Source organism: Talpa occidentalis, unplaced genomic scaffold, assembly GCF_014898055.3.
Source record: "Talpa occidentalis isolate TD23 unplaced genomic scaffold, MPIMG_talOcc4v2.1 talOcc4.11, whole genome shotgun sequence".
NCBI lineage: Eukaryota > Metazoa > Chordata > Mammalia > Eulipotyphla > Talpidae > Talpa > Talpa occidentalis.
Genome location: NW_023601104.1, coordinates 73,607,702 through 73,620,366, shown reverse-complemented (window position 1 = coordinate 73,620,366; position 12,665 = coordinate 73,607,702). Strand labels below are relative to the sequence as shown.

Sequence of the window (12,665 nt, the reverse complement as noted above, 5' to 3'; positions counted from 1 at the left end):
ATGATATAGAGATAATTTAAAAACAGGAAAAGATGTTATAACATAGTAAGATCTAGTGATATAATTGCAGATTATTATCAAGCATGTTATACTCCAGAATCTGAGTTTTTAATCATTGCCTTCCTATTATCATCCATGTATATAAAATATCTGAATATATAGAACAAACATAACAATAAAGCAAAGTTTTAACAGTTCAAATTTATTGAGGATTGTTTATAAACTTTTTTTTGCTTATATGAGTTTTCGAAATTTTCCAAAATGAAATGTATATAATTATTATAAAATAAAAAATGACTATGCTAGTTATTTACTGCCTGCTATAAAATTGTTAATTCTAAAGTTAATAATTAACAGAATCTTCACAGGCTAAATAATCAAATTTCATTTACAAGTTCATATTGTGGGGTGGGAGTTATACATAGTTAAGTTCAATAATGAATGTAATTCTGTGAACATTAAACAATTAGAGAAGAATGGGGGAATTCTACTTTCAAATATTATTATATATAAAGGCAGAGAGGACAGTTAATGAAATGAAGAAACAGAAAGCAATGTAAAGTCCTGTATACTTAGAGGAATGTCACAGAACAACCATTTAAAATAACTTATAGACTCCAAATTATAGCTAAAATATAATTATATAATTTCAGTTTTATTAAAATATGAATACTTTATCATAACTGGGTAATTCCTTTAACATTAGAAATTATTTAAGGGAACCATCTTTTTTTGAAGTCTCTAAAATCTGTTTTTCTAACAAACCAGAATAAATAGTAATACAAACATATTGTATAAAGTAGGAGAAACCAGACAATAGTGACAGAGATTGGAAATAAGTTACTCAAAATTCTATAGGAGGCAGGTAATTAATGCATTAAAATACAATAAAAGATGCCATCTAAGTACTCATATATATTGGTGCTGGCTCAGAAACATTGAACTGATTTTTTTTTAGGAAAATCTGAAAATTTGTAATTTTATTTAAAATTTTATCAATTTTAAATGTTCTAAACTAATTTAATAAACAAGTCATCTTCAATTAATTTTTATAATAAAATTATCTTCCAACAACGAATATGTGGCTTAAAAGAGGGCTCTCTGTGTACTGTTAGACAAGATGTCCTATCTAAAATATTAGTTGCTATCCAAATGCGGTAGTAATATCACATTTGAAGTGAGTAGAGTTTTCTGGGAATTATAGTGTCTGTTCTTGTAGCTTCAAAAGACTTAGTGAAGTCTTTTCTCATTTTAAATAAGGGAAGAGAAACTAATCCTTGCCAGAAAATTAATCTGCATTACAGAGTTGGTGCATCATTTATAATTCTTAATTAAACATGCTAACTGGTATCATTTATAGAAGAGATAAAATCTGGATTGAGATTCCCACTGTAACCAAAGGAAAATAGGGAAAACTAAGATTCAACATACATAATTCAACATACATAATTTTAAGAAGTTTGCTCATTTGATTATACTAGTGGTTCCTTAAGTATGGTCCACAGACCTATGACAGTTGCTACCACCTTTCAAGGGTCCACAAGATTAAAATCATTTTAATAATAGTAGTAAAACATTATTCACCCTTTTACTTTGTTGACATTTGCAGTGATGATACAAAAGCAATGGTGGGTTGGCACTGCATCCAAATAGGATGACTAGTCATTGTAATGTTTACTACCCTGTACTAACACTAAAAAGAAAAAAAAAAAAAAACACAACAGTTTTAAAGAAGAAAAGCTAATTTCACTAAACATTGTCCTCAATGAAATAGTAATTATTATTGTCCTTTGAGTGTCACAAAATAGTATGCATGAACAAAATACTTCCATTGCATACCAAAAGATGACGGTTGTCTCAAGGAAAAGCAATTATACAATTATTTGAGTTGCATCCCTTACTAGACAGGTTTTATAAAGAAAACCATTATTTTTGTTTGAAAAAGAATGACTTAAAAACTACAGTTCTTCAGACGGATATTTGGTAGACATTTTCTTAAAAATGTATGAAATGAGTATCAAGAAAAGTGAACACAATTTGTTGCTTTTTAGCCAATTGATAAAATTCTTGCTTTTCAGAAGTTAATAATATGGAAATGATATATCTGCCACAGTGACCTTGAGAGCTTCCAAGTTTTTTTTTTTTTTAAAATGAGTTTGGTTGGTTATATTAATGAAGATGAATTTTTTGATATAATAAAATGGTCAACATTTGGAAGAATTTGTCTTCTCCAAGTGATCAATAAATATATTTCAAAATAATGCCTAGGTATAAGATCCCCTCAAATTCAGGACAGATAAATGGATTTTTATATATCAGAATATTGGATGGTACTTGACAGGTTTTAGATTTCATACTTCATGTAACTTTTAATAGACTATCAATTGTAAATCTTTAGGTAGTGTCAAAATATTCACAAATATCTGAAAATGCTATTAAAGAAGTATTTTTCCTAAATCTACATAATTGTGTGAATTTGAAGTTGTTTCTTCATATTTTTCAACCAAAACAATATGTCACAATAGACTGAATACAGAAGTAGATGTAAGAATCCAGATGTCCTTTAATAAACCAGACATCAAAATTATATTAGGAAAAATTAAAAAACAGTGCATTCTCTTCAGATTTGTTTGTTTTAGAAATTTTTTTAATAACAATGTTATTTATAGCATTTAAAGAATTTATTATTATTTTGAAGCAAGCAAACATTTAAAAATTTCTCAGTTTTAATTTCTAGCACATAATTGGCAATGGATACAACCCATCCAAATAGAAGCTCCTTAATAGTAATAGTACACGTGTGAGTGGTCCTGAGATTATTATAGTTGAGAATTGCTTGATTTGACCACTAATGTCGAGAATATTATTGCTCAATACCTCCCAGATGGGGAAGTTAACTTTGCACAAAAGAAAATATTTTTATGCACTTTTGATCTAATTCACTATTTTGTAACCTTTTTAGGGTTTGTTGATTCCATATACAGAACCCATAAATTTCTAAAATGTCATTATCAGCTGAACTGATGGTGATATGTCAATGCTGGCATATCAGACAAGAGGAAGGAAACTTGATGTTCAGTGTAGTTTTACTAATTTCAATTAGGTTCCTAAGAAGGGAAAATAACTTGCAGATCCCAGCTAGTATCTTCATCTAGGCAAGAATTTTAGCAACTTCATGAGAATCTCCAAAGATGTGGGTATCTCAGGTTTAGAGTCCATGAACTAACATAACACATAATCACTGTCGTGTTCACAAAAGAGATGATAATATGAATAATAGTTTCAAAAAAATAACATCACTAGGGAAAAATCTCAGAGGGAGTATTAGCCAGACCCTGCATCAATAACAACATTTTTATACGTAAAGGAAATCACACAACCTTTCAGACAGACACATTAAAAACTGAGTTAAGAAAATAGTTCTTTCGTTATCCAGAGTAATCTAAATTTTGCTCAAAGGACAATAACAGAAACCTATAGAGATGTCGTAAGTCTGTATTTTATTTAAATGTAAGATTAGACATGAGTGTTATAAGTGAATTTAGATAATTTTTTTTTTCTCTAGTCATTATTCTTTACCTCGGTCTTTTGATTTCTAATAGTGATGCTGTTGCCTTTTGTAACTGAAAATCAGCACTCATTTAAGTTGTGAATCATGCTCATTTCAAAATAAAATTTCTCTGTTATAGAATTAACCTTTCAGTTAACCATTTAGAGAGACTGTCATCATTTTAGAACTTGAATCTTTTAGATATTTTCCACTCTTAAATAGAATCTATATACTATTTAGTGCTTAAGCACTATTTTGCTTAGGGCAATAAAAGGCTAAACTCTGAGTTTGTTCTTAAAAGATACTTCACTATTTACACAGTAAAAGGAGTGACAATCATTAATCATTTCAAATTACATTAAAAGGAAATTTCTGACATAAGAAATTATTTTTCCCCCATACACAATAAAGTATTATGTCATTTTAGAAAAGAAATTTTAGCGGGAGATAATTCCAATCTATTAACAATTGTTTAGAAAAGATAATAAATCGTTGCCTTCATTAGATTGTGATAACCATACCAAAAGAGTAATCCAAACTTGGTATATCTTGCTCTCACCATAGCTACAGAATCTTAAAGAATCAAAGCAAAATCTAGGATATCATATTGCAGTGAACACATAAAATGTGAATCCAAAGTAACCTTTAATATTATAGTTTTTGATGGAAGAAAAACAGATGCACACATGCAAATGGACAGGAAGTTCTTCAGTTTAAATACTGCCTAGTGATAAATTGAAGATGGAAAGGTTGGAACTGTTACTTTTGAACCATGTTACTTTTAGTTATTTAATCCTTTTAGATTAGGTTAAGTGCCTCTGAAGGTTATTCTCAGAGTAATATGTAGACCTGAAGATAAATCATAACACTTATTAAATTTTATTATAACATGTAGCTTTTTTGTCTTTTTAAGGGCAAGAATAATGTCTACTTACTCACCACTGCTTTTCCAGCACCAAAGTCTTTGGGAGTTAGTATTATCAGTTTCATCATAGACACAAAGCTCAGAAAAGTTGTATAACTAGCTTTGTATACTGTGGTTATAACCTAGAGGGTCCAGCACTTGAATCCAGGGCTCCTATTAGCAAGTGATTTTTCTAGTGTTAATCATTCAAGACTGTATTTTATTTGTATTGTAAAGAAACTATATTTACACATTTATTTCTACACACGACAGACAGGCATATCTAATCTGAAAAGTGGACAGAGATTTGTATAGCATTTGACCATCACTAATACACACTAGATTATAAATACTATAACCGAGATGCATTAACAATACCGATGCCAAACTCAAACATATGTTCGATTTGCACTGGATATCATTCCTTGGGTGTCTCATACATATCTCAGACTGTACACATTCACAATCAAAAGGTTTTATCTCCCTTTCTTTTACCTTCATAACTTCTAGTTGTTAACATAGTTAATAACATAATCATTTGCCCATAATTCAAATTAGAAACCTGAGAATCAGTTTTGACTTCTACTCTGTCCTAAATTTTACATTATACATTTAATACAAATAGTTCACCTAGAACAGATTTAAGTGCTAAAACTAGGGCCTTGCAACTTGAAATCAGTAGTCAAAGGCAAAAAAAAAAAAAAAAAAAATTTAAATAAAATAAAAAAACCTGATACTAAAAATTGATTATGACACAAACTGAAATAAGACTATTCTTACACAAATGAAAAGTTTTAGTCTGAGAGTTCTTGGTTGGTGACAACTGCTTTTAAAGTGATCATTTTTTAAAGTGATCATTTTTTGCTAATTATAATTCTCAACACTTTCAGATAACACAAAAACTTACGTTTTATTTTTACTCCTCCTTCATATCCCCGAGGAAATGTTATTCCTTAGAGAGGGCTTCTCTGATCATCCTCTCAAAGTAAGATTCCCCATATATTATTTTCTATCACCATAACATTTTTATTTTTTCTTAGAATAGATTTCAATTTATAATTATTAAGTGAAATTCTAATAATAGAATTACTTATGTATATCTGCTTATTTTATTTTTGATTGGTAACAGTTTTATTTAGGAATATTCACATAAAATAAACTACACATATTTAAGCGTACAACACATGTTTTAACATGTATACATACCTATAAATACATAAAACATGTATACGTATCTATCTGGCTTTACAGACCAAAATAATAGTTATATCACCCTCAAAAATGTCCTCATATTCCTTTGCAATCTCTTTCCCTTCTATAATCCTTTAATTCATTTCCATATAACTAGTGTGCTGTGCTTTAAGTTACTAATAATTAGTTAGCAATTTCCAAAATTTTATATAAATGGAATCATAGACATATCAATTTTTGTCTTTCATCTTTCATTCAGAAAAATTATTTTCAGGTGTATCCATATTGTAGTGTATATCAATAATGCATTCATTTTAAATGTAGAACAGCTATACAATTTATCCATTTTCCTGCTGATGAATATTTGGTTTATTTAAAAAATTTTTTATATCCCCACACACCACTCTGGGTAGTTATAGAATAAGTACTAGCTTATTGTGGTTCCTTGAAAGATGGTGATCCTGCTGTGGCCTCTGACAATGAAATCAATCCCTGTGGGGATGTAGAATTCTGCCACGCCCCTATCCACATTCTGTTTTTCCCCCTCCACTTTGAGTTATTTATTTTCTATGTCGTTTCTCGCTGTCTCTTAATCTATCTCTCCACTGACATTCCTTATGCCCTATTGTCCCTTTCCCTCCCTTTTCCTCTTAACTTTAGAGCTATGAAGGTATTTATTTTTAAATATTTATTTATTTATTTAACTGGGGGTGTAGTCCAGAGGTCTGTGTGTGAGGGGTGGTGATGAGAGGATTCACCAGAGACAGAATGGGAAGCTGAACAGGTGGATTCACTGAAATACACTGCTGAAGGGAGCATCAGGTGAGGTAGGAGAGCTCTTATATGCCATGTGGGTTAGCTCCCTGGCCATAGATTGAACTCAGATTGCAGTAGTGATAGTGCTGAGACTGGACCCCTCGGCTATCAGGTTTTTGAAAGTGTTTTATGTTATTGAATTGTTGGCTATATAAATGTCCAGCATTTGTTTTTATTGTTCTGACATGCTTTATTGCACATAATTCTCTTAAATTCTCACCATTTTGTTGCAAGTGGCTACACATCATCCTTTTTTTTTTTTAAAGATTTTTATTTATTTATGCATACAAGAACTGGGGTACAGGTCAGTGGGGTGGGGTGAGAGGATTCACCAGAGACAGAGTAGAGAACAGGCAGACTGACTGAAATACACTGCTGAGAAGAGCAGCGGGCGAGACAGGAGAGGTCTGCTGCACCATGTGGGTAGCTCCCTGGCTGGCCAGGGATCGAACTGGTGCTGCAGTGGCTGCAGATAGCTTCATAGTGTGGTGCTTAACCCCTTGTGCCACTAGGGAGGCCCCCATAACATCCTTTCTTCTGGCTATACAGTACTCCCGAATGTGGACAGACTAGATCTTGATCCAGTAACCCATCAATGGACATTTAGGCAGCATTCATATCCTAGCTATTATAAATAATGCTGTGACTATTGTGAAACATATGGGTTTTTTATGTTAATGGTTTCATATTCCTTGGATATATGACTTAGAGTGGAATTATTGAGTCATACAGCATTTCCATTTTTAGCCTTTAAGGTATGATTTATAACTCTTGCCTATTATAAATAAAGCTGTTATGAACATTCACACGAAAGATTAATTTGAATTTCTTTACTTCTTTTCAAAATATCAATATTCAAAATATTTTTTTTACTGTAGTTGTATTCTGATTCAGTATTAAAATTTTCATTTTAAAATTACACTTAAGCAATAATTTTACTTTTGAAGCATATATTTTAGTGGTGGGAAAATTATTTAAAAGGAACAGAATCTTACTCCTAGATAAAAATACAGAAAAAAATTCCTACAAAAAGGATTTTCAAAGATAGGAATTTATTTGAATTTGTTAGTTTGAATGTGAAGTATTATCTAAGGAAAATATGTCAAGAAGTCACTTGTTTCCCTAAGTTTTACAATAATCAAATTAACTTAATAAATGTTAACTTTTTTTTTAGAATTTTTACTTCAGTAAATTTGTAAATATAAAGTGATTTTTAAAATTGTTTTTGATATTTCTTTATAATTAGAATGTAATTTCAAAGTTTCAAAAAGTTTTAAGCATGACTATATGATTAAATTTAGCTATTTACATAAAGTTAGCTAAAACATTCAGAATATATTTATGTTCAAAGTATATTATTGAAAGAAAAATATTGTATCTTGGATAGTTCTGAATTTCCAACATTTGGTAAATGATCAAACTTTTAGAGTGGACTTAATATTTAGTTGTAATTATTTCCAGACTTTATGAGTCTAGTTTGTATAGCTGAGATTTAAAGCAGTCAAACAATAAATTATTTTGTCCAAAAAATTTAAGAGACAAAGATAAGATTCCTCTATCCACTTCAAATATTAAGATCTCCAAGTTTTTATTCAGTTGGAAATGTAGCTGACTGGCACTCAACCATGCCAGTGTATATTTAATGTGTAAAACATTCTTATAGTTTTTCTTCACTGAAGATTTAGGACCAATATTTTTAAAAACTATGAAATTAATATCAGTTATTTTTAACACAAATTTAAAAACAATGAGAAACAATGGTAGCACTCAGAAGACTTTGCTGAGAAGGTTGTATCATGTAAAAGCAACTTCACAACTCACATCAAGATCAACATCACATCAAGATGTTCGAGATTACTTCTAGTTAAATCCATTACAACAGTCATGAAATTCATAGAAAAGTGGGAATTCAGGGATATAGCTGTATAACTTCTTAAATTTCATTACAGAGAAAAAGATATGGTTTGAAAAATTAACTGTCAGATTCCTAAAATAAATTTGTGGTACAGCCTGTATCTAACATCATGTTATTAAATAGAAAGGAATTTTACTATCAACTTTTTGATGCCAATATTACACCCATCACTTAGGAAACTGAAATTACAAATGACTAACTTAACCAAGGAATGGACATTCCAGGAGAAAACAGTCAGTTGTAGATAAGTATGTGACTTAATTTATCATATACACGAGGATATGAGGAGGCAAGTAAATGCCTAATCCTTTTATCCCCAAACATTATTCAGTAATTGGACAGATTATAAAAAAAGTAAAGACTAGATACTTTTCTCCCCCCACTAAAGGTTGGCATTAAAACTTTCTTTCTAATCAATTTAGATTGGTTTTCCAAATATTAGGCAGCAACATTCCAAGTTGAATATATTTGAAAAAATTTGGAATGATACTAGAGCAGGGAGCTACCCCAGCTTGGACAAGCTAAAAATAATTCCTTTAGTGACATTATTTTATTAATCTTGCTATTTATTGACAGAAAAACATTAATCCTCTATAGCAACAAATTACTTCACATCTATACTAATGAATATACTCAAAAATATCAAGTCTACAACAAAGCAATAGGAGCTACAGAAAATGATACCTGTAGCTGTTATGTTGGAGTAGACATTTGGCATGAAATTACTATTGTTCTACTGTTGACCTAATAGGACAATTTGCAAAACAGTAAGTGGTAACTAACAATCCACTCACTTTTTACTCTATGATCTTGCATGCAAGCCAACCTTGACAAGCAAGGGAAATACTGGTTAGTCTTCCCAGATTCACATACTTTAACAAATATAAGGTGCCAAGGAGATACACTTACTTTTGGTGTTGGGCAGGAAGCTGTAGAAAGGCGAGATGTAGCCTGAGCACGAGGCGATTCTGAAGGAGTAGTGCTGAGGGAGGCTGTGTCTCGTGGGAGCACCTGAACACCACGAGAAATGATGGAGTCTGGAATCTGAGAATGTGAACAATTATGGTTTAATTAATTTGAAAATACCAAAAAAAATGTAAAATTAATATCTACATCTAACTTTTTTTTTTGGCATTCTGATAGCTTTCATATATTTTATCTTACTTATTTGTAGGTATAAACATATTCCAAAATTTGGGAAAGGATGGTAACCATATTTAAAATATCTTTTTTAGTAAAGGACCTAAACAAAGAAAACTATAAAACACTGTTAAAAGAAATAGAAGAAAGGACTTCCTAGTGGTGCAGTGGTTGAGCGCTGGGCTGCAAAGCAGCCCGCAGCCTCTGCAGCGTCGGTTCAATCCACGGCTGCCGGGCGAAGTTCCCACATAGCGCGCAGACCTCTCCTGCTGCACCCACTGCTCCCCTCAGCAGTGTACTTTGGCCCTCCTGCCTGTTCTGCTTCCCGCTCTGGCTCTGGTGAATTCTCTCACCCTCCCGTGCTTTTGACTGTACCCAGTGCTTGTATAAATAAATAAATAAATCTTAAAAAAAAAAAAATAGAAGAAGACACAAAGAAATGGAAAGACATCCCCTGCTCATGGATTGGAAGAATTAACATTATCAAAATACCATCCTACCAAAAGCAATATACAGATTCAATGCTATGACAATGAAAATTTCTTCAAAGAAAAAAAAAAATTGATGAAATTCTTATGGAGCCACCAAAAACCCCAAATAGCCAAAACTCTCCTGAAAAAAAAAAGAAGGGAATGGAGGCATCACACTCCCGGACTTCAAACTATGCTACAAAGCCATAATAATCCAAACTGCATGGTATTGGAACAAGAACAGACACACGGACCAATGGAACCAAACAGAAAACCCAGAAATAAACCCATAGATTTATGGTCAACTAATCTTTGACAAAGGAGCAAAGAATATGCACTGGAGCAAAGAAAGTTTGTTCAATAAATGGTGCTGGGAAAACTGGGTGGCTACATGCAAAAGAATGAAACTTGACCACTACTTCACACCATGCACAAAAACCAACTCAAAATGGATTAAAGAACTAGACATAAGACCTGAAACTGTAAAATATATGGAAGGAAATATAGGCGAAACACTACATGACATGCACATCAAAGACATCTTTACAGACACATCACCCAAAGCAGTGATAGTGAAGGCAAAGATAAACAACTGGGACTAAATCAAATTAAAGAGCTTCTGCACAGCAAAAGAGACAATAACCAAAACAAAGAGAAACCCCACTGACTGGGAGAACATTTTTTGCACACAACACTAATGATAAAGGACTGATCACAAAAATCTGCAAAGAGCTGATGAGACTCAACAACAAAAAAGAAAATAATCCAGTTAAAAAATGGGCAGAAGAGCTAAAAAGAAACTTCTCTGAAGAGGAAATGCAAATGGCCAACAGGCATATGAAAAAATGTTCAACATCACTTGTCATCAGGGAAATGCAAATCAAAACTACCATGAGATACCATCTTACACCAGTGAGAATGGCACATATTAAAAAAACTAGCAACAACAAATGTTGGCAAGGTTGTGGAGAAAAAGGAACTCTCTTGCACTGTTGGTGGGAGTGCAAACTGGTCCAACCACTATGGAAAGCTGTGTGGAGATTCCTCAACCTACTAAAGATAGAGCTTCCACATGATTCAGCAATTCCACTCCTGGGTATTTACCCAAATGACACAGAAACATTAATTCAAAAGAGCACCTGCATCCCTATGTTTATAGCAGCACTATTTACAATAGCTAAGATTTGGAAACAACCCAAATGTCCAATAATAGATGACAGGATCAAGAAGATGTGGCAATATACACAATGGAATATTACTCAGCAATCAAAAAAGATAAACTCATGCAGTTTGCAGCAACATGGATGGAGCTGGAAGGGATTATGCTCAGTGAAATAAGCCAGAAAGAAAAAGAAAAATACCGGTTGGTCTCACTCATAGCAGGAATCTAGAAAACCTAAATAAGGGACCAGGAAAAAGAAAAACTATAATAAAGAAAAAATCAAAATCAACAAGCAACTATAAACCAGAGACACACTATGGGGCAGGGCAGGGAGAAGAAGGATTGGGGTCAAAATAAGGGGGATGCAATTGTATGGGGAATATAAAAAAATAAATCTTAAAAAAAAAGACAATAACTTACAAATAAAAAAATAAATAAAATAGCTTCCTTGGCCAAATGTTGTTTCAGAAAATATTTTTATATGAGAGGAATTGTGATACTGTGGTTAGGAGTAGTGTTTGACATTAATATATTAGCTCTGGCACTTAATAGCTATTTAATTCCTAGATATTTTCCATTTCAGATTCATTCTCTAGATTTCTTCACCCTCTCTGTTCCAAGCTGACCTGTAAATAGAACAAACAAGCTGTTTTGTACTCTTTTTTTCCAGTTGGGTCCAGTAAATAAGAGGCAAGTTCTGGTATTTAGATCCATTATTTACTTTCTACCACATCACCAAAAGCTGGCTAAGATCACAGGTTCCATCAGATGACCCTTACAGTTCCTTTCTGGATTCCAATAGAACTTTACCCCTCTGTCCCATTAGAACTAATAATACTAAAGATTTCCACTATTATTAATTCCACAGCAGCTTTCCATAAACTCTGCCCGAACTTTTGTGAATACCATAGTTGCTTATTAAACTCTTAATTATCTATGTAAATATTCTTTGACTTTTTTCTGGGGTGCTGGTGGATACAGTTTCTGAATTGCTGTTTCCTTTATTTCAAAATGAGGACAATGGTAGATTTTTACCTCACTGGAATACTGCTCAGGGTTAAATATGATAATGTTTATAAGTTATCCAGCACTTCTAAAGTAAATACTTGATAAATCTTGACTTGTTATTATATCTATCAGCATGGTAAAGAATGAGATAATTAAGTATCATTATTCAAAAATATACAAACATAATGGCAATGTGCATTATTTATTTTTTATTATTAATATTCATGTTGATTACAAATTTATTATTTTAGGCTATTCATAATAATGTAAATGTTCTGGGATACTGCTAATGGGTATAGGTCTTGTAATCTCAAAATGAGAACCTGACCACTTTCAGGTTTTGTGCATGATAGAAAATACATATGATGAAAGAATTAGCAATTAACATCCATCAGTAAGTATTACTTTACATATCAAAAGAAGGAAACATCAGTTAGACTTTATGATTAGAAAGGTATCTGATGTTATGCATCATCTCCTTTTCATAAAGGACTTACTATTATTTCTAT

General features: G+C 31.9%; 1 protein-coding gene across 5 annotated transcripts in view; it reads right to left on the bottom strand.

The window, feature by feature from the left end:
* GPHN (gephyrin) overlaps positions 1–12,665 on the bottom strand; it is a 451,561-nt gene that overhangs the window by 164,825 nt on the left and 274,071 nt on the right. For all 5 annotated transcript variants that reach the window (XM_037503527.2, XM_054691156.1, XM_054691159.1 and 2 more), the window contains exon 9: positions 9,286–9,420. In XM_037503527.2, coding sequence (XP_037359424.1) covers positions 9,286–9,420 — 135 coding nt within the window. The remainder of the gene's footprint in view (positions 1–9,285; positions 9,421–12,665) is intronic.